Below are 25,312 nucleotides of genomic sequence, written 5' to 3'. Positions count from 1 at the left end.
ATTGCTACATATGCAAGAGACATAAGAAAATTCACAATAATTATTGTATATTACCTATATTAATTTATGCTTTATTTATATATTTTATATAAGATTTAAATAATAAATTTTTATAACAAATAATTAAAAAAAATAATAATAATAATAATAATAATAAATTGTGTGTAACAAAACTAAAAGTTATTGTTAATAAAATTTCATCATTATTATCTAATGTTTTTTTAATTGATAATTGATATAAAAATTGGCAGCGGTAATTGTTTTGATTAATTAAGGCACAAATTATAGTTAAAATTTATTTTTGAGTAATAACAGTCTGCAGATGAATGTTGCATTACTTTTATATGTATGAATTTTCTGCATTCTACACTGTATTTATGATTTGAAGATCTGCGCTAGTCATGTGTGATTATTAAATAAAATATAATTTCGTGTAATGCTACTGCATTAAGAACGATCTAATATATTAATTTCTCTCTTATAACTGTTAGTATTTATAAATATCGGACGATTATGGTCTTAGAAAACAATTGCAATATCGATCACAAGTTAAAAATATTTTCTTGATAATTATAAATAATATACAATATAAATTATCACTATTATAATAAATTTATATTAGATATAAACTTCAAGATTTAAATTAGATAATCAACTGTATTTAATTATTTATATTTATATTTATTTCATGATTTACGTATAAGCGTTGATCTACACGAGTCTTGTCCAGTTTAAGTTTAATATATTATATTATATAAATTGAATTTGAATGAAAATTCATAATTATTTTTGGCAGTCATACGCACACAATGTAGAATTGATTAAAATCCAATTACTTCCAAATAATTTGAACAAAATTTATTCCTTGTAAAGTTATTCAATTGAAAATAATCAAAAAATTATGAATTATTATTCTGAAAATTAATTACATTGATTAAATGGTTAAAATTTTCTATAGTTTATTAACAACATAAATGATGATATTATTTTTAAGTAGTTGTAACATTCTTACAAATTCCTTTATAATTTAATGATTAACAACTTTCTAGTAACTATTTTTTATGCTCATATATTTGTAAATATATGTATTTACGCCCGTCTATACGCATTCCTGATTAGATATAGAAAAATAAATATAGATATATAGAATTTATGTTTGAAAGTTTATTCGCGAGTTAGTGATTATATTTATGACGTATTAAAACTTATTAGGTGATAAAAGAATAATTATAATTTTATCTAATTTTATTTAATTAACTCTTATTTAGTCAACGAGTATAATACTTACTAAAATTAGCGAGAATTTATAAATTTATTCTACATCAACTGAAATTTAAATAAATTTAAATCACAAAATTTTTTTCTAAATATCATCATAATATAAAATTGGCCAAAAGATATTTTTAAATAGCAAATAATAGCGTCAAATAATTTGAAGATTAAGCTTAATATATAAAACTCTTCAATTGATAATAATATTATATTAAATATAAAATTCAAAGCTTAGTGATTATCGAGTAATTAATAATGATTACTCATGTCCCGCAAATGAGAAAATATAATTTGATTTTTATTAGAAATTTTCTCTTTTTAATAATTAAGTACTTACATTAGAAATTATAATGTAAACATTCCAAACCTTCCGAATCCACCATACCGTACATTTAATGAAATGATATAAATGCAGATCTATCATATGATACATTGGTAGGTATTGAAATTTATTATCAAACGTTTCTGGAATTAACCGATTTATTATTCGAGACAATAGCTTAAATTATGATTCGTTTGTGAAATCTTGCGGTTTATTGTTACTGGTGAAAGTAACTGTATGTCATGGTCGCGAACAGGTTTATTAGAGAACGTACACCAGATGGTCCAAACATAGCTCCGAATTCGAGAGCGATTTAAGAGCATCGACTTCTCGCAAATGAAAACGAAAGTATCCAAGTCTTTTATTATTTTAACTATGCACATATTGAGCAGAGAATAAAAATTTCCATCTTTAGCCTTAGCTTTAGTCAAAATTCCAACTAGATATATTAGATATACAGTATAGTAATATAAGGAAATAATATGCCTAAGGGTCGATATCTCTCATTGATTAGTTTATTTCAATAAGCGATGAGTGTTTTGTTAACATTATGGATATATTTCAGAAACAATGGATTTTAAATTTATAAAAATTTCAATGTTTATACCGATAAGTACTAATATTTTTCATTTAAAATACATAATTCATTAATTTTATAAGGCATTATAGATATTATCTTATGAATATTGAATTAAGTATAATAATATATATATATATATATATATATATATATATATATAATAATTAAAATAAAATAATTTATAATTCCTAAAATTCTATTCGAGACTGTTTCGCGGAAAAGGTGAATAACTTCAAATCATGATTTAGAATTCATCGGAAAAATGTTATTTGATTAAAGTAGTACTGATTCTAATTTAACTTAATGTCATTTTACAAATAAAAAAAAATCATATTTATTCATACTTATAAATAGGTATGAAATTTAAATGGTTTAGCTTGGAAATAATTTTTTTTTTATGCATTATTTTAATACATTATAAAATTAAATATGTTTTTCTCAAAATCCTAATAATTATACCTAATAAAAAAGAGCCTAATTGCCTTTTTATAGTATTTATACAAATTTAGCTTCTTTATTATTCGAGTTTTCCTGAAAACATATTATCCTGTTAAGTAGTTTCCAAATTTTTTTTATCTTTTAAATAATATTATTTCAGTATTAATTCTGTAAAAAGAAATTGAACTTTAAGTTTATTCTAAATGTTAATTAAATTTCATCATACTACTTCTATTATTATTATTATTATTATTATTATTATTATTATTATTATTATCATTATTAACTAATTAACTATTTATATTAATTATAAAATTCTCCTTAATTTTTTGTACTAACAATATTTAACTTATAACAAATAATAATGATAGCAGAGTGAACAGACTGAATAAAATTATTGCAAATCATGAAAAATTATGCTTAATTGTAATTTTATGATTGAATCTTTATGAAAACAGCTAATTAAAGTAAAAAACTTTCTTGTTCCTTAATTTCTTTTTTATATTAAATTTTATATTATCTATATAATTTTTTATCTAAACAATCTTTATTTTTAATTTAACTTTTTTCATTAGACTTTAGATTTACCAAATTATATATAAAGTATTCCTTTTTACAAGCATATATACTGTATTGGAGCTGGATTATACGTTCTATTTATGTAATAAATTAAATATGTTTCCAAACTTTTCATAAAATTAATATATCATTATATAAGTATTAATATATAACATGTATAACAACTGTATTAGCCATGTTCGTTACTATACTTAATCAAAAATATTATCGTACCAAAGTCAGTTTATGCACTTTTATATATATATATATATATATATATATAGATATATATACAGTGTTAGCTATCGGACATTGCAATGAAATCGTGCGTGTATATGTGTGCGTGTGCCCGCGTAAGTTCGTATAAGATAAAAATTCAAATATGTGGCTTTCAATTTACTTCAGTTTTAATGTTATCTTCATAATACATAATATATCCCAACCTATGAATAAATTATATATTTCAAAGCCGGTTTAACATCTTTGTCATATTACGCATGCGGAAATACCTAAGGCTCAACCGTTGAGAGCACTGTTTGTTAATTTTGAAATTACTTTTTCTTGATTATAATAGTATAAAATTTTAAAAATAATCATCAACATAATAAATACAATTATTAATATATATTGAAACTGGTAAAAGTTTGAAAGGTGTTATAAGTAGATACTTTTATACTATATTTATAATTATTTAAATTAGCATAAAAACATTTGATATAAAGTGACGCATTACTTTATGTCTTTAGAATTAGAAGGTCGTATAATATTTTTCCTTTCACTTAATTTTAATTAATATTAACTTCGAATTAAAATAATCTCGTAAATTATATCTAGTTCAGGTATTTCGAGCTGCATTATGTAAAATAATAAATAATATATCTTCAGCCTCTTTACTTACAATATTTTAATTCAAATATTATAACAAATTTTGTATTTATTTTATTATTAATTTTGAACTCTGTCGATATTATAGTAAATCAGTAATTTATTGGCGGTATTAATAAATAAATAAAATTTTCAGCTATTCAAATATTCTGCAGAAGCTTTGATTAAAATTATATCCTATAAAAACAATTTTTTCTCAATACTAATCTAAAGATTTTAATTTTTATAATTTATTGATTTTATAACTTCTTTTACTCTATCATATTGCATAATTACTATAACTATATATACTGCGTCATCTACGGATTATATATTTTTTATTATAATTGTTGAAAAACGTGTAATTAATAAATAAATTAAAAGTGCCTTGATAAATATTACTTGGTACTTACTGTAACAAGTAATATACGTTTTACATCAATCTGTTCAGTCAGAAAAGTTTGTTAATAATAGGAAAGACATTCTTATAGATAAGAAAATTCTTTGTTATTTTCTTATATTATGTCGTTCTATTAAACTAAAACATTTTTACAAAAAGATATATATATATATATATATATATATATATATATATTCTTAGTACGTGTAAATATAATTAAATTAATATTTATTTGGCTACTGAGCTAGATTATTTACGCTACATTTATGTTTTGTATTGACTTTAATTTTCGTTTTAATTTATTCCTGTGTTGTATAGAATTAAGACTTTTTAAAATATTTTTTTATAGTTTCTTTTTTCCATTCTGTACACAATATATTAAATGTTATTATATTAATTTTGTTTTGATTAATATATTAACTTAGAATTTGTAATTCTTAAAGTAAATGAACATAAATAAATAAATTTATCGTTCGAATAAATCAAAACTGGTAATAAGAATAAGAAATAATATTAATCTTAATATTGTCAATTGGAAATAATTCAAATTCAAATACTAATAAATAATGAAAGTATAATTATAGTCGAAAAGTGAATTATAAAACAAATATAAGAAATGTTATTTGTATGCTATTTCGTAAGTATTTTGCATAGTTTACTTCAGTACTTTACGTAGTATTTTAGCAGTTATTGAAATTATTTTCATTGCAGAAGTAAAATGTTTAGAGTTATAATTCAACCTTTATAACTGTTTATGTTTTAAATGTTTAATAGAACATTGCAAACTTATTAAATGAACAATAAATATTGGTTAATATATTTGATTTTCTAATTTATAATAATTTAAAGATCGTCTAAAATTTATAGGAAATATCTTATAGAGTGTAATGATTCGGCTAAAATAAAATAATAGTACACAAATTGCCTACTTTATTATATTTATTGAAAAAAACACAGTTTTATTGCATATATTATAAAGTACGTTAGTATTATAATTAACTAGGCTCTTATAATCTAATTACTTAAGCTCGAACTTAGATTATTAGATTATCCTACTTAAAACTCATTGCCTTTCTATAATCCAATTGAAGTATGTGCAATAAAACATCAGAGTGTCGCGTTGCATGTGGGCTCATTGACAACCTGCATATGTCGCACTTTAACATTTTTCATTGAAATAGACGGGTGGCACTTGAATTAACAGAAGCCGACGTTTCGAAAGCCTAATAATGCATTATTATTATACGAATGGCCGAATTGAAGAGGTGCTCGATCTTACCGACTGATCGACAGGTGCGCGGTTACGTGGAGAAGCAAAGAGCAAAGAAGCCGCGCCCGACTTTGATCGGCCTCCGTTAGACGGAGACACCGGCGACGCTTCTATGGGTGATGACACTTCGGTGAGGTTGACACAGGAGGATCTAGTCGACTAAACTATTAGCATTCAACAATGTACCATCCTCGACTTCCGGGATTTTTATTATAATGAATAAGAATTTTGAGTGGAAGGGATTTATGGTTTAGTTTGATGCTAAAAATATTTTAATATCGATGAGAGGTAACGTCTATTAAATTATGCGGTTAAAATAGTTTTATTATTTCGTAATAATTATTCGAATTGGAAAATGATGTTAAAAATATTCTTTTACTGGCAAGAAATTATTATTCTGCTTCTATATAACAGCTTTCTCTTAGCGTTCTATTGAATTCCCTCTTGAGGTCTTCGTAATCAAGAAACATTTGAAAAAATTCCATTTTTCACGCTACGCATTAAAAAATTAATATATATATATATATATATATATAACGAAAAATCTATTTATATGTTATCTCATTGTTATTTCAACAATAAAAATTGAAACAATAAAAAGCATTCTAATCTAATCACAGTTAAATGAAAACGTTAATTGATATTAAACGAAAATTTGCTTATATCGAAAATTTTCTATCTTTTGACAAACTACCATTCAGAAAAATTTTTTTTTAATTATTAAACAATATTCAACATATTTTTATCAATAGTTATTTCGTTCGACATTTCTATCTATGATAAAATGAAATGTACTGCATATTATGTATACTTAATTATAAAGGTAATCAATATCAATAACAATCAAAGTCCACCATAATGAAAGAACACACATCAGTGGATGATTGAAAAAGTCATTTTAATAAAATTATCAGATTTTCTATAAAAATATTTGAATCGCAATGGAACGAACAATTCCATGAATAATAATTCTTAAAAAATATATTTAGAGATATTATAATATTTTTAATCCAAAATATCATGATTTATTACGTCAAAATTTATTGTTAAAAAAATTTCCGCAATAGTCAACTATAAATTATTAAATGGATGAAAAGATTTATGTTAATTTTAATGTGAGAAAATAATAATTATACTCGTCCAGAAATATATATTTTTTTTTTTCAGACATATTAAACTCAATTCTATTAATTTTTCTACAAACAATAATACTTTATTTTCTGCTATTATTATATTTAAATATATTTCTATATTTTTAATATACGAGAGTGTATAATTTTTAACGAATAATGAAGAAATTGTATTTTTTAATGAACAAGGCATAATTACTCATTAAATGACAGATGCATAAACAAGTACATTTTATTTTATTGCCTCCATATTTTATTCTTTTACTGGATTCATTAAAAATTATTTCCGATAAAAAATATGCTTCTATAGAATTTTGTAAAAGTTTATAGTTACACAATCCAAGGTGATCTTCCTGTTTTGCCTTTCTCTTTTCTTTCTTTGGAAATGAATATACATTTAAATATCGAAATCGATATCTTAAACAGTGGATATGAAGAAACTATCAAAATCAAGTTTTTAAATATTTTTAATCGATTTCATTAAATTTGACAAATGGAATTGCCAAGATTCAGACTCAACATGCCTGATCAAACGTCTGCAGATTAACATTTTATTAAAAGTCTACTAACATTAAAAGTTATATATAGTCACTGACACGGCATAAAATAATACATATGCAATTTTTAAAATATATATGTAAAAAGAATTTTAATTAAATTAGAACATATAGACAGTTAATTATTTAAGATCATGAAATATCTAATTTTTTTTAATATTGTCTTCTCTATGCAAAACTAAAGCTGTTAGGTTTCAAGACGTACGCATAAATTTAAATATTCTATTCAAGTTAAAAGTTTTTTATATGATATTATTTCTTGGTTATGAAGTACAATAAAAACATTATTAAAAAAAGGCAGGACTCTGATAATATGATATTGCTTAAGATATTAGTGAAATGTGGGTCAATTTTATTTCTACTTATTATTTGTCTTAACAAAATCATTTCATAGATATATTAATTTATGTATAATTCCTATTTATGTTAGAAAACTATTGCAACGGTAAAATGATTTTATATTTGAATAAGACATTGGATTAATATTTATATTTTTATATAAATAATATAAATTTCGCGTTTCTTTTAATTAAGAATTTGATACATAAGACGATAATTTGTAGCTTTCGACAGAAAGTCATTATATAGATAACGAGGATTTTTTATTTATAGTACACTGAAATAAAGAAAATTTCGCTCGTCTATAACTTTATAACAATAATTTTACGAGATATTTTTTTTTTTTAATAAATAAACATCACTTGATGTAATTGTATATTTTGTATATGAATGTTACTAATATAAATATATTCTAATGATTATTTACAATCTAATATTATATCTTTTTCTAATTTTATTTAAATGTATTTTATCAACAATTTTTTATAAATTGCCATATAATAATTGTTTAATAATGCTTAAAAAATGTAAATTTCAGGATTTTAAATTATTCAGGATTCAAAATGTATTGGCAAAATACTTATCTAAAATATATTTTATATTATTCATTAATATTTTAATATATTATTAACCAGTTAGTTAATCACTCTAATTAATTTTAAATATATTTAATCAAATTTTTAATGGAATGAATGATAGTCAAAGTAATGTTTAATCTATAAATAATGAAATACGACTTCTATTTAGAGATGAAAAAATTAATCTAAACGATGGTGGAGCTTTTAAGAATTAAACAAGTTAAATAGTAATTGCAATCAAAATCTTTTAAATAAATTTCATCTGAAGGGATTTAGATTTGTTTTAATTATTATTATAATAGATTATAATTGTGAAGAAATTATTATTTCTCTTTACTATTATTATTATCATAATTATTACTAGAATTATCAGTTATTATTAGAAAATTTTTTCGTTTAAACAATAGAAGAAATCTTTCGATATTCGAATATTATTCGTGTTTTAAGTTTATTTCTTCTAACTTATATATTAACTTTATATAATATAAATTTTAAGCATTAACATATTGTAGTACATTTTTACATACATACATATTTGTACATATATTTTTTATTATCAACTAAGTCTTATGTGAATTGCATAAAATGTGTATTAAAATATTATTGTGAATATGTCGGTTAAATTGAAAAACCGTTTTAATAAAAGAATTACATATTTATTACATATTTTCCGTTCAGTAATATAAAGATAAGTTTCTATTATATCTTATATTTGGATTTATTTATCTTACTGTGCTTACTTAAAATAATTGTATATTGAGATGTATAAAGATAGGTACTATATAATTTTTGACAAATAATAAAATTACAAAACAAGAAAATTCAGTGCAAGTGTCAAGGTCTTCAAATATTCCGTATATTTTCAACTGCATTCATATATACTCAGAAAAACATAACATAAATCTCTGGATTGGACAATCATTACGCTATTTCTCCGAAGAATATATTAAGTCGAAAGTGAAACTCGCAGATGTTCTTTAGCTGCACCTAATCATGTATTACAACTATAAAATATCGTACAAGTTACGTTGTGTAATGGTAATTCTTTGGCCGAAAAAGTCGATGCCATTGACACCGCATGCAACTGTGTGTCGAAAACAAGGATGGGCAAACAAAGAAATTTTATTGCATCTATTTCTCTCTCTCTCTCTCTCTCTCTCTCTCTCTCTCTCTCTCTCTCTCTCTCTCTAGATGTATATATATATGTGTGTGTGTGTGTGCGTGCGCGCGCGCGCGTTCGAGTTTAAATAGGATTCTCTTTCACTATCATACTTCTCACATTTTTATTTTTTTCTTTCCTTCGTTTTTTTACTATTGACAATAGTATATAGCAATAGAAAAATATTTAATACTAAAATTTTATACTCTTCATAACATGATCTTTCATCATATCATGATAAAAATTATCTTCTAAGAGAATAATTAAGCATAAAATAATAATTGATCTATGAATAATATTCGCTAAGGCGAAAAATTTGTATAATAAATATGATTATCAAACTCCATATTTATAAATCTATAAAATTTGAAAGAAAATCTTTACATTGATTAAAAAACAGTTACGGATACATTTTTTCAGTTATTAAAAAATATTGTTTATCCTATTTTTTTTTATTGATCTTAATTCTTCATCATTCCATAGCTACAATTTACAAAGATTTACGACAGCAAATATTATTCTATTTGAATTTTTAAAAAATAAACATTGTATAATTATAAAAAGAGCATTACAAAATACAAAATGCTGGTATTACATATTGATCTCAAGAAAAATAATATTGATTCGTGGATCGTACCTATGTTACGAGAAAAGTTTCACATGTTTAGTTTGATCTTGACATTGTGTAATGATTTTACCGTAATAAGTGAGACGGCTCTCACGAATACGGAAATTAATGTCAATCTTAAGAGATTGTCTGAAGAACAGAGGTACTCTAAATGAGTGAATGTACGTCAAACAATGCAAGGACGTTTAGAAAATTTTATTATTAGAGTGTAAAACGGGATCGCGTAAAGATGAAAGTTACCTTAATTTTTCTTCGTTCATAGCTAGCCTTCTTTATGACAAAATCAATATTTCAATAATTTTAATTCCAATAACTTTAGTTAACTTGTTAAGTTAATCATTACATTTATAATTTCTTTATTCATTTCTCCAGATATACGTATGAAAGTTAAAAAACAAATAATTATTATTACTAATGTACAAAACGTACTTTTACATATTATAAATTAAGTTTTTAGAATAAAATTGATTAGAACAACTAGTAAATTGAATTTATGAAAACTTATTGAGTTTTGTTTTAATTTATATTAATTAATTTACATAGCTAATGAGGAAAGTTAATATTACGCTTTTAAAATTTACTCGAAATTAAGAAAATATAATTTATCTAATTATTATATACAATGATTATATTAATTATTTAGGGATATATTAGGAACAAACAGAGAATATTTTTTTATTTGCTTTTATAGATAATGAACAGATGTTATAAAAAAGACTTTTTGTCGGATGTCTTTTAATATTAGCTATTAATTCTGAATGTTAAAAAACTGATTATCACAAATAAGTTATGTATTTTAGTTTCTCAATTCAATTATAATAAAAAGTAACTGAAATACGATTGTGTACGTAGTAAAATTTTCTAATTATCTTAAAATAGAAATACCCTAGGTTGTTCTGCGTAGTTATTTAGCATATTCTGTTAGTACAATCAAATTAAATAAATTATTTAATTTTGAAATAAAACGATCCAAGTGAGTGCATTGAATATTTTTGTTCACTTTCTGTCAAAGTAGTGGTATTAAATTTTAATAAAATTAGAAAATCCTTTTCTTCAAATTAAAGATAAATATAATCGACAGTTGAATATTCTGATCGAAATGGCTGTTGTTATAAATATTTAATTTATATATATTTAAACATTATTCAAGAATTTTAAATTCTGATAATTCCGGATTTTCTGAGGAAAATTTACATATTTCTTTGTAATTTGACACTTACAATAGTATAAATTTGTATTATTTAAATAAATTTATAAAATCAATCATTTTTCATTTATTAAAAAAAATATAATAATTAAATTGTAATATATTGATAAAATTTATCTAATTTATATATAATTATATTGAATAAATAATTTTCAACGATTATAAGATACATATATTTAATAATAAACAGAGTCTATGTTGTATCGAAATATTGTTTAATATTTAACTGCACTATAATATCTGTAATTTTATAATTATATTTTTACTGTATAAATTTCTGGATCTGAAATTGTACCATAATTTTATGTAGAAAATGTAAAATTAATTACAATACAGTTTTAGTGCTGTTCTTATTTTTTTTCTTACATAAATTTATTATTAAATAATCTCACATAATACTTCATTTTAATGTAAGACAGTGTCACATACGCCTTCGTTTCACTTCATTTCTCATAATGTACATCGATTTCCGTAATATGAAATGTCATACGATCATGATTATTACACATAATTATGGATACTTACATAAGATTTACAGAAGGAAATTATGAAAAAGGAAATGAAATTAAATAAACGTTTTAATCGAGTAAAATAAATCAAATCAAATAGTTTTCAAATAGAAATTAAGAATATATATATATATATATATATATATATATATATATATATAGCAATGCGAATACAAAATATGAAATTCCAAAAAATTATGTACAATATCATAGTTATCATAACTAAATATATGGATTTGTTGATACAAATTTTGAATGAGATCTTAAATTTTTAAGTTTTATCAATACAAGTCAGTAATCAATTATATAATATTTATTTCCGCATATATGTTAGACTATCAATATTTTAATTTATACCATTAATTAATTAGTACGTTAATTATAGAGAAGTTGACATTTAAATTTAAAGATTTTTATGTAATATGTATTGAAAAAAAAAAACCGTTGCAAATCTTAATTTAAATTCTTTTTCATAGATACAAGGAAGCAAATAAAGGAAATAAAAATGTCGTGATGCGCGTTATGCACCAGCTAATAAGGAAAAGTGCGCGAGGTCGACTAAGCGAAAAATAAAAGCCTTTCTAGACTTTGATTCCGTAGAGAACAAAAAGAATTGTTGGCTCTTTTGGGGGAACTATCAATCTGTACATGTTATAAATGTTCGAATTCCCTTAGAGTTTCGATCATTTCAATCAATACTTGCCGTTTAGTGAAACGAATGAGGCCATTTATAAATTTTACTTTATTCGCTATTTTAAGTTGTTAATACGCTTATAATTACATATTATTTATATTTATCAAGTTATCTAGAATATTTTTTACATTTCAAAACGTGAAGGACTCGAAGTCGAATGACTTGTTACCGAACAATAAATTTAATTCTATAAAATTTTATATCCTGTATTAGCTATAATTAATTAATATATTTAAATATGTGTTTTATGTGAATAAGTGATGAACTAATTAATACATAATTATTAACTTCAGTATATCGTATAAAGAGTAAGTGAAAATCATAATTTAACGTACTGCAACACATGAAGACTTATTGCAAAAAATTTAGCCGTATGTAATTTGTAAAACATTTTTATTTAAATATGGTTTTTGATTTATTATGTAATAAATTACTATTATCATTTCATGCCATTTAATAATTCTTAATTGAATTGCATTTTTCTTAGTTCTTATAAATAAGTATTCACATATAAGTTTCAAATTTATAATTATCGGTACGCATTTTATAAGAGGCGAACTGCATCTAAATCTGAAAAAAAAATTTTAATATGAATCCGATTTGTAATAAAAAATATCGAAAAGTTATTATAGTTTGATAAGTTTACTAGTTTATTAATACTTGATTAATGTAGTATAAAACTTAATTTCATCATTTTTAATAATAGCTTTATTTATTTTATATGCAAAAGTTATTTAAAATTATACAAACTATTAAAATTATCAATGATTTACTTCTAAGCTTAAATGTCTAACTCATTATAAATGAAATTTTAATAATTTATTTGACTTAACTATTATTACTACTTAAAGATAAGTTCTCCTCTTCTCTTAAAAATTTATAGTAAAGCTTATATCAAAAACTAAATTAAAAATATCAATATTAAACATTACAGTGGCTATTTATTTCAATAGGAAATTTGAATGTTATATGCAAATAGTTTTAAAATAATGTTTTTATGTAGATATTTAGATTGTCAAACGTTTCAATAAGCAAAAAAAGAATTTTATTATATAAATTTGATATGTCTTAAATAATGAATGGATATAAACTGTTAAACGATCATCAATTTATAATTATTGTTTTTATATAGTAATGAAATTTCTATATTACACACTCAGTTTGTTTCGAAATAAATTTGGAAAATTTTTAACCTATTTAACAAATTTATTAATGATATAATTACTAATTCTAGGAGTTTAATTGCATTAATGCTAATTATAAATACTCATAATTCGATTTTTAATTAAATTTTATGTACATTAATGTTTTTATGTATTAATAAATATTTAGATTTTCGTGCTAGATTATACTATTCGCCTAATGATCCAATAGCTTCCTGTTTTTATTGAAAATTTTAAATCATGTTAATTCATATATTATGTCGAAATAACTTAATAATAACAGATTTTATTATTTTTATTAAAAAAAAAGTTTAAATTTTAAATATTAATATTTTATAGTATTATCAAGTTAAATTTTTAAGAAGTTTAGATTATAAATTTACATTATTTCAATTATTGTAAATGTACATGAAAAGTTATTAACGTAAACGAAAATTTTCGATGACAAAAGAATTTCATACAGCCTGCAGAAGATGAGCCACATGTATTTTCTACTGGTTCTGTTAATTGGACTAGTTAATTCGTTTCCAACTACGGAGTTGGATGTAGCTTCTACAAATATAGCTGAGGATGGTCCGACAAAATTTGAAATTGGTTCAAGATACGCAGATAAAGTCGAAGTGACATTACCTTTTAAAATCACTAACAAGAAAGAGCTGATCACTTGGGTAACATATGCGATGCGAGTTATGGCTTCTAGAATTAATGTTACCCTGGAAGCACCAAATTCTGAAATATCACCTGAAAATATCGAAAAGTTACGTAACTCGTCTATAGTTATTAATCATTTAATTGAGAGAATAAATAGCGAAGAGCTGAAGGGGCCACTGGATACAAAATTGTCGAAACCTATGTTATTCTCGAATATTAAGGTAATTTTCTCGAACAAAAGGTATCCATTGAGATTTTATGGCGTTTTAACAATCGATATTAAATATTACATTAATAATCATATATTTCTATCTGGCTTTTTTCATACATTAATAAACATTCATAAAAATCCCCATATAAAATGGCATACCTCTATGCTCAACTTGACAATAAATACAAAAATTTATTATTAAAAATGATAGACAAATTTTTGTAAACATAATTCAAATTTAAAAAATGTATTGTAAGCAGAAAACATTCACTTTTCTATTTTAAATATTGTTTAGCATATTAGTATAACATATTAGAGTGCAATAAAATTGAATTATTTGCCAATTGCAAGTAATAAAAAAAAAAATAAATAATCACCAATTTTCTAATACAAAAATTAATATAAAAATAATAAAACTACGTATTCAATTTGATTTAGCACGATGAAAACCTCGAGAATTTGCAGATCATAAATAATCACAAAAAAACGGCTAAGCCACGGCTAAAACTTGTTTCAATAACGGAATCACCAACTATTAACGAAAATAAAACCGATTCCTATAACTTTTATAATTCATTCGCAAATGATACGCAAGATTTATTTCTCAGCAATCCGTACGATCATCCTGATAATAAAGCGTTCCGCGATCCCAATATATTCCCACCATTTATCGTTGAACAACGGCAAAACGCATATTTACCACTGCCACTTAAGCCTGCCAATATCGACAAGATGAACACATTGAATGGCACCGTGAATACAAAGAATATTCACGAAGGAATTAAAAATCCCGACAACAGTAATGATATTTAAATGTACTTTCTTAATAATTATGTTATTATTATCAATTGAATATCTTTTTGTTTTAGTAAAAGAAGATTCTCTGGGATCATTGCAGCTCGTATCGATGAACAATAAACAAAATCAGCTCCTATCGAGTAGACCACGCGAAAGCTTCATCAAGCCTGATAAATTAAAATCAAAGGATGTTGGTATTATTTACAAATATCAAAATAATGAAACACCTATATCAAATAGTCGACCAATCATTAGGGTACCCTTCGAGGCCTATATAACCATAACTCAAGAAGAACCTAATGTATTGAAACTTGAAAACAGCAAATTTAAAATATATAATCAAAGGGAAGAAAAAAAAGATGATAGCCGCTATGAGCCTTCCACCAGTAATTCACAAAATTTATTATCGACTTCTTCAGTGCGAAACAACTTTAACAAGTCCTGGTTAACCGAAAACAATACAAGTAGGCATGAACTTGTTAAATGAATTTTATTTCATCAAAATTCATTCATATAAATGCTTAAAAAAAAAAAATTCGAACATTATAAAAATTTCAAGACAAATTATGAAAAAGGTATCATTGATTTTACTGTAGAATAAGTTATTAATTATTAAGAAAAGTAAATTTTACAATAATTTTACAATGAAATTGAATTTTGTTTGTAGATACAAAATTTCTAGTCTAACAAACGAATAAACGAGTTTATTCAGTGAATTGACAAAATATTATTCATTTAAAAAAAATAATAAAATATACACGGTATCAGAAAATACGTTTTCTATTTTTTCTTTAAAATAAAAGCTTACTCATTATATTCCATTCACTTCACTATAATAGTTAAACAATTTAATGTTTTATCCTTTTAACGGTATTATAATTGATTTTCAAAAATCTAATCCTTTTTTTTTTTTTTTTTTTTTTTTTTTTTAACCAAAACCAAATATGAATATAAAATTTTCATGTCATCATTTATTTATCAAATTAAAATTTATTAGATAATCTACCTATATTTGCTGTATTTTTGTTTGCAATTGTATGACCTTATTTTTATTTAACCACCTCATAACAGAGAAAACGAAAGTATCGGGATAATTTTTTAACTCGCTTTTTTATATAAATCTATTAAAATAATTTATGCATTATTATTATTCCATCACTATTTATGATAATTTTCAATAATCGTACTACATATGTAATAAATTATAATTGTTTTTTTCATACTCGAGGTGAAAGTGATATAACAAAATTGTATTCGAATAAAAGTAAGAACTAAAATAATAATTTTGGCTTTTAAGTTAATTATGGCACATAGTAAAGTGTCTCAAGATCTTTCATAATATGATGGTGAAAATATGCGAGAAACGCTTGAAATGAGTTGATCCGTACAATTATTAACAGTACAGCTAGTTAACATGAAGAAATTGTTTTTCTTACATATGTAGACAATTGTGTATCAAAAATTTTATACGATAAGTACAATTAATCCGATAAATACAATGACTAAATTTTTACCATAAAAATCTAATTTTTTTTTATGAAAAATACATTTTTATTAACTTTGGTCTGCGTATCGATACAGCTAATATGCGAGTATGTATGCACATACATATACATATATATATATATATATATATATATATATATATATATTCTATTTTTATGACAGTATTATTACCGAAAGAATAAAATTAGTTTAATTATCGATTTAACGGATAAAGATGACTTTATAGAAAAAAATAATTACTGCAATATTTTTAGATGAGCATTGTAATTCTTCAACACATTGATAAATAATGAACAAAGTTGAGTTTAAATTTAAAAAATAATAACAAAACTCAATTTAAAAATTAAAAATTTCCTGAAAATTAGCAAATATTTTTATTACCCCTGTAATATGCATACGAATATATAATAAAGAATTACATTTTTATCTTAGGCACGACGGAAGACATAATCGAAGAAATTCCAATTACAGTGAAACCATTGGGAAATAACAAGAGAAAAAAAGATAGATCGAAGAATATGCGATCTGTATTTAATTTGCAGACACTTATCCGTTTAATATCATATGCTAATAGAAATACTACATCATCGATGTTTAGACACATGCTTACCAAAGTTACTAACAACTTACCTTTAAAAGACATGCAGGTAAAATTATAAATTTATAACAAAACACATCCATTTGTATTTACAACAGTGCAAAATGGTTTGTAAAATTATGACGATAAATTTAATGTACTGATTAATTGCATATAATCTGATTAATTTTTACGTAAAAATTATGAATACTTATTTCATTATAAAATTAAATAGTCTTTATCTTATTATTCCACGATTTAAATGTCATATGATTTTATTAAAATATTAATTGAAATTACGATAAAATTATTTGAATTTATTGTACATTTAATTTTGAATTTCAGTTCAACTCATTGCAAGTCTGTACAATATAAAATAGTTTAAGTTTTTAAATAATTTTAGTATTTTAATATATTTAATAAATTTTTAAAAAAATTTATCTATTTTATCTGTAATTATGCATTATTTTAGATATTTTGGATAGACGATTGAAAATAAAAATTTAAATACACGTAATTAAGTGAAATTTTGTCAAACTTTAAGTAGACAAAAATAAAGCTCCTTACAGAATATAATTATTAATTATCTTAGTTTATCTAAACTTTTAGATGAATTTTTCATGAAATGGTTAAACTATTATTAGACGTCAATTTGTTTATTTTAATAAATTTAGACTAATAAATGTGATTATTATAATCATGTGGTGATTAAAAAAATAAGTGGAGCAATAGAATTTTTCTTTTGAAATCACTGCATTAATCGTTGACAAATCAATGCCCAACAACTTCTATTAGTTTTAACGAAAAATTTTATATAAAATTATTAAAATATGTTATAAACTAACATTATAAAATTATTTTGCTTTTTAATATATATAAAAATTAAACGATATTATAGTTCCAAAAATTATGTACCAAAAATTTATATTTATTTATAAAAATAGTATATACTCTTCTGTTTGATATATAATACGTGTTTGTCTAATAAGCAAACAGAATTTTTTTTTTAAGAACTACGCAAATATTGACACAAGATGTATAAAAAAATGTTTCAATATTTGTGAATATGCTATTAGCAATATCGGCTATTAAAATGAAATTACAAGCTTCAAAATTTATCGTTTGACATATAAAAAGTAAAGTGCTTTTAAACTAAAATAAAGCAAATTCGAAATGATTTTAATATCTTAAATACTATACACTAGAGAAATCTCGAGAAAGAAACTTCTCGATACAAGTCTACACTCAAATAAAAATGTAAAAAATATAAAAAGTAACGATAAATTTTTTTCATTAGTAAAAATTATATTTTTTATTGCATAACTATAAATCAGCGTTATGGAATCTTGTTAACCTCTTTTTCTACATCCATATACTTAAGTGCGTTATTTTACGTCTACTCAATAAATTTTGAAATTGCAGTCCTTCACGATGATTATAACTTTTCGAGGGAATCGAATTCATTAATAATGTATGGATCTCGCGTGGTCGATGATCTTTCTTGGACTCTTACCTAATCAACGTATCTCATCTAGAAAGTCTATTACGGACGATTGCACAACTAAGTTTAAAAGTATAGTCATACAATAAAATATGGCATTAATGACATATTATCATTAAGATATTTTATAAAATTGTGTAGATTAAAATTGCCCTGCTTATTGTTAAATATGTATAGTAGTCTGTATAAATAAGACTTTCTTAAAATTAATATAATCATATATGAATTTTTATAATTTATAAGAATACTTCAAATTTATATTAAACTTGTAGTCATTGTAACTTTTTTACAATGTTGAGGTTAGAATTTAATTTAATAAGATTGAAACGAATGATTTCAATAAAAGATAAAATTTACTTTAAAGATGACTTATCGTGGTAGAAGGAATCAGACATCGCAGAGACAAGAAAATGACATAGATAACATTGATAATAAAATCGAAGGCAATAATGATAAAGGCGAAGAGCAAAATACGAGTAAAGGCGATGACGATGATAAACGTGATATTTTTGATGACGATGATGAAACTTTAAGTACTGATTATGATTATGTAAGTAATTAAATATTATAAATAAAAACAAAGCTTATTATTATGCTTATTACAGACATAATAACATTCGTATCATGTTCAAACGAAAAATATAGTTTTCCTACAATTATAATACATGTAGTACTGTACCATTAAAATCATTTATCATGTAAATAATATAATTCCCATACTATGTGTTTCAGTATTCTATATAAGCCTCGATAAAAACTAATTAATAAAAATATTATTTCACATAGAATGAAGACAAAGGATCTCTTGGATCACTTGAGGACCTTATTCCACTACTTATTCCAATTCTCGAGGACATTAGTGACGTAAAATTTATTTTAATTTATATTTTCATTAAATTAATTTCATAAACTCATGATCACGTTAAATAATCAAATAATTTATCGTCAAAAACGTTCACATTAATTTTATAGTTAATAATAATACATATTACGTGTTTTTTTTTTTTTTTTTTATCATGTATCAAATACTTTTAAAACTATTTATGCTACAGTGAAAATAACTGTTGATGGGTATTGTTTTTCTATTTAATAGCCGGAGTCCGATACCGATTTGGGCGAATTACTCAGTGCAGCTGTTCCTATACTGCAACAACTATCAGAAGTGAGAAGTAACAAAAACAAAAAAAAATAAATATATATATATATATATATATGTGACGATTAATATAATAAATATAATAAATATACAATACATATAAATTACATTTTACTCTCACTAATATTTTGGTTTACCATTATAGAGAGATCCAGAAACTGGCGAAGGTCCAGATATTGTTGGCGTTCTTGGGCCCATTTTACAAAGTTTATCTGCCGTATGTTCATTTAAATTATTAGTATTATTTTAATGTTAAATACTATGTTAATATCCTTCTCGTCTAACGACTAAGTTTATCATTTATACGCACTAATTTATTTATATTTATTTAAAACATGATTAAATCAATAATTGTAAATATTGAGCAAAATAATGAAACCCGAAGGACGATGCTCAAAATATACAAATATGATGTTGTAATATGTTTTGTAATTGAAGATTTGTCATTTTGTACTAGAATATAGATTTACCGCTATGACTAATGCATACTCTACTACAATACATTTCATCATAGAAATATTGTTTATTGTAAATGGCTTTTTAAGTATGTAATAATTTTACTTCGCTTTTTGTATATATTTTTTATTGATTTGTAGAAGAAGGTTAGAGTGAATGAAATTAATAGAATTATTTATTGATGTTTTTTTTTATTAATATAAGGAAGGCAAGAAATCAAACTTATCTATCCTTATAATAAACTTAAGACTTCTGGCAAAATAATTATACATAGGGTAAGGATGGAGAAGGCAGCGATAGCGGCGCTATCTTAGGGCCCATATTTCAGCTGATAGCACCATTAATCGGTCCACTCTCCGGTCCATTAAGTGGCCCACTATCGTCATCGAGCAGTGGCGTATGTATTAATTTCAAATCTCAAGTGCCGTTCGCAGTTTATCAGCGAGTAACTCTAAATAATACTTTCTACCTTAATTTGAAATTTTAATATAGGGCGGAGGAAAAGAATCTTCTCTTGGTAGCCTTTTAGTTGCAATTTTGGGACCCTTAAGTCAGGTAGTCAATTTTGAGTCATCGTTACGTATTAATTAACTACCAAATAAGATGAATTAATGCTTATTGTGTTGTTGGCAGACAACAGAATCTGGTGGACAATCACCTATTGCAGCAATTGTATCTACTATCGTTTCTCTACTAAGTACAGTATGTATTAAAACATTGACTTGTGTTATAAAATTATTATCAATAGATAACATTTGCCTATCCATTGAGTAAAACCATATAGTACGAAAAATCGAATATCCCATAAAGTGATTACTTCTTATAGAACTAATAATTCTTTTGTCACGTGATATTATATTATATTATACGATATTATACGATATTATAAGATTATATTATATAGATATTATACGATAATATATGATAGTACGCGATCCAAATTTCCATAGACATAAAAGCCACGTAATGCAAAACTTTACAAAATAAAATTATATTATAATTTATAATCATCTTTATAAGTGAAATTATAATTAAAAATCTTTAATGAGTGAATTACAACTTCATTAATAAATGAACACATAAATGACATACAAATACATATATAATCTGTAAATTGCTAGCGAGTAGTACGAATGCCTCGCGAATTTTTATTTTAAATTAAACCAACACAAATATCATTGATATCATACCATGTGATAAAAAAATTGATATATACAATTGTAGGAACTCAGTGCACCTGACTCGGGAATCGACTTTGGTGCTCTTGTCAGTCAAGTTGTGGCCGGCGCCTTGTCAGGTTCAAGTGGCAGTTTGAGCGGCGGCTCGAGTAAGAGCTCCAGCAAGGGTTCTTCTGCTGAGGAAAATGAATCCCCTGCAGGATATAATCCCCTCTCTCAGGTTGAAATCTTAAAACCGCCACCGGAGCCGAAAATGAAACGTCCGAACAACTCACCAAAGGACTCCTCCTCTCAGAAAAAAACACGCGCCAATTTTCAGAACACGCAATACAGACCGCAAGCCACGCATCCCGAAGCCGTACATTTTCCACAGGACAATCAATACGTACAAGGTGTTCCACAGTACCAATATGAACAGGTCGCAGCTCCAGCCAATTACGGCGGTTACGGAACCTATGGGGTGAGATTGTGCACAGCTTAACTCGTCATTTGCTTCGCTTGCAACTTTAACTTGCATTTTTAACAACTCGTGAAAATTTTTCATCCAACAACTTGAAGGTTCCAGCGAACAAAGTGAAAACATTTGAGCTGCTTGGTAAAACCTTCAAAGATATTTTATCCAGCGGAGTAAATCTTATGAAGGCGATACTAGGCGCCTCTACAGCTGCTTCAGGCGCGTCTTCGCAGCATTCGAGTGGTGGCGACACTACAAATCAGGGATACGGACCTCCACCTCCCATAACACCTTACCAAAAACCATATAAGAAACAAGATTCCTATCAGAATATACACTAAAAGTTTCTTAAATTGTACAAATTATGCATTTTTTACACAAGTATAGCACTATGTGTTTACTAATATTTGAGAAAAAAGTAATATGAGATCAACAATCAATATGATAAAAATGCTATTTTCATCTTAAATATTCTGTAAAAATCGCCATAGAAGAAGTGGAAAAAGCATTTTTATCAAATATTTCATCATTAGCATTATTATTTATGCATATTTGGGTAATATTTATTTACTTACATGTTGCCCAGATTTTCTGAGATTATAAAGTAACTTAGTGAATATCGCAAAAAACATATCAACGCTGTAATGGTGGATTTATTAATTGTACCTTCCTATTTTAAAGATATAGTTCCATATTATATTAATTGTTACGAAAATGAAACAAATTATTTTCATTAATTTTAATGCCTTAAGTGATTATTAATGAAGCGCAAAATCTCCAAAAATTACTGTTTTTTTTTTCTTTTTTAATACACGCAACATTTGCGCATATACGATAAAGCAATAAAATATTAATAAAAGTTATTTTTTGTTTTTGAAAATACATTACCACATAAATTGCATTGAATGAAAATTTGAAAGAAACTGATAAATACGTACAATAATATTTTCAGCGTTAGATATTAATGATTAAATTTTAGTAATAATGATTAACTCGTGAAAATTCATATAATTTTTATAAAATCCATAATAACATTTAATGTCATTAAAAGATTAATTTGCTACTTATTAATATTTATTTAATGCTAACAACAAAGCTAAAAATGACGAAATATCTTGCAGAAAGAAGAGTTTCTTATATATGCATGATATTTTTATATATTATTTTTTAAATCTTTTATAAATTATGTATAAATGAAAATAATTAATGTAAATATATTATAAAATAAATTAGTATAATAAATATTATAATCCATATGTGATGTGTGTAATTGTGCGATTAACCTATAATTAGTATAATTCATAAAATAAAAAACAAAATTCAATTTTATTTGTCAAAAATATTGTTATTGCTTAATTAAAAATAAATGTTGCTTAGTTGATGGTGAATTAATTATAATTGATCAAAGATAGTTAAATGTTATGTTTATATCAGATAATGATTAAATCTTAGAAAATCATATATAATTTATGTTTATATTTTCAAAATAAAATTTAGTTAACGAGTCTATATCAAATTTCAATGTACTTGTATTCAGAAAACTGACTTGTACTTTTATATAACATTGAAAAACATTAGTATTAAAATAGTAAATTCCAACATTAAGGAAAACTCATTACTTTTTATTTGTTCTTAATATTAAATTCATTTTGCAAACATAAGATATAATAATATTTCGTAGTAATTTTCATAGATTTTTTTATGTAAACAGATGCACAAATAAAAACAATACACAAACGTATAATTCATTAAATTAAATTTATGTACAGTTAATCATACAGTTTAATATCGTTAATCGTTAGATAATTTTTCAATAAAATCTTTTGATTAATAAAAAATAATATATATATATATATATATATATATATATATATAAGTAATGGACATCAAAATTTAATTAGTATATAATATTATACACTTTATGATTAAACTGTACGCTTTTTCATTTTAATTTAGTAATTAAACTAATTACATTACTAATCAAAAAATGAATATTAATTAATAATTTTATACGTGCCTATACTGTGACAATTATATTATATATTTTAATCTCAACTTGAAATATTATTTATGAATTTAATTTAATTTCGATAGATATATTTAATTTGTTATCTATAAGGTTTTATCACATTGACAGTACACGAGTCAATTTAAAAAAAAGAGATGTATGATAATACAGAAACTGATCTATTTTTAAAAATATATATCTATATGAATTGTTTATTATTATAAATAGTTACTACATATTGCATTTTGATTCGTAATAAACTTTATTTAAGATTTTATTATCATTCTTAGGTATGTTTTCTAATATTAGGTAAAACAATGTACATAAAATTTCGAATATTTCATGCAATGAATAATAATGTTAATCTCATGCAAGTGTACTTTCGTAATATCACGTCAATGTTGCTGTTCACTTTGTTATTCAATCCGCAATTATAACTTTTCATTCTGTCTGTTCCTCCTTGAAGAGCTTAGTCGACTTTTTGTTTAGTTTTGTACTGATCTACATTTTCAGAATGTAAGTAAAAATTTATTCTTGCGTCTAATTTATCGATTAGACGTTGTTTTGCATTCGTGTTGTAATATTCTTAATGGGAGCAAAATTTTTGTCTCGGTGTATTTAATCACACAGTATTTTGCAATCTTAATTAAACTATGTTTTAAGAAGATGGTGATTAATGTTTAGGTTTTTGTACAAATTTTATTTTTAATCACATGTAATTTATTATAATATTATAATATCATAATATTACTGGATAGTAATAATTCAGTTGAATAAATTTAATTTTTATATGAATCTTGTAATTTGATTGAATCCTTATACAATTGTATCTATAAATATTTCTGGGAAAATATTTATTCGTAAAATAATGCATAATTAATAGTAATTTGAAGTTTTTTTTTTTTTTTTTTTTTTTTCCATTTTTTACTAAACTAATGAGTAATTAATTTTGTTCGCAGTTCAAAGTTTTTATCTTGATAAAATTGAAAATTATCCAGTAAGACAGATTTCATTAAACTTAAATAAATATTACTAAATGGCTCAAGATGAAAGATGATTTTGAATATTTTTCAAAATTTACCGCATATGATAAGTTCTTAAACTGTTAATAATTTACAGACTAAAAATGAGTTACTGGTATATCCTTT

At 23.8% G+C, this 25,312-nt stretch overlaps 1 protein-coding gene across 1 annotated transcript; it reads left to right on the top strand.

Moving 5' to 3' along the window:
* Positions 1-14,150: 14,150 nt before the first annotated feature.
* On the top strand, positions 14,151-22,497 carry LOC105359451 (uncharacterized). The gene is made up of 13 exons (XM_011496065.1): positions 14,151-14,560; positions 15,139-15,329; positions 15,400-15,792; positions 17,267-17,481; positions 19,277-19,462; positions 19,699-19,776; positions 20,006-20,074; positions 20,214-20,285; positions 20,799-20,921; positions 21,017-21,079; positions 21,158-21,226; positions 21,749-22,162; positions 22,261-22,497. The coding sequence occupies exons 1-13, from the start codon at positions 14,151-14,153 to the stop codon at positions 22,495-22,497; spliced, it is 2,520 nt and encodes an 839-aa protein (XP_011494367.1).
* Positions 22,498-25,312: the final 2,815 nt, after the last annotated feature.

This window comes from Ceratosolen solmsi, unplaced genomic scaffold (assembly GCF_000503995.2).
Source record: "Ceratosolen solmsi marchali unplaced genomic scaffold, CerSol_1.0 scaffold11, whole genome shotgun sequence".
Classification (NCBI taxonomy): domain Eukaryota; kingdom Metazoa; phylum Arthropoda; class Insecta; order Hymenoptera; family Agaonidae; genus Ceratosolen; species Ceratosolen solmsi.
Note: the sequence above shows the minus strand (reverse complement) of the source record. Positions and strands in the feature narration are given on the sequence as shown.

Excerpts from the sequence above, each read along its gene's own strand:
- LOC105359451 (XM_011496065.1), top strand. The coding sequence starts at position 14,151 with ATGTATTTTCTACTGGTTCTGTTAATTGGACTAGTTAATTCGTTTCCA. Across the intron at positions 19,777-20,005 it reads TTCTCGAGGACATTAGTGAC|CCGGAGTCCGATACCGATTT; the intron begins GTAAAATTTATT and ends TCTATTTAATAG. Across the intron at positions 20,286-20,798 it reads TTTTACAAAGTTTATCTGCC|GGTAAGGATGGAGAAGGCAG; the intron begins GTATGTTCATTT and ends AATTATACATAG.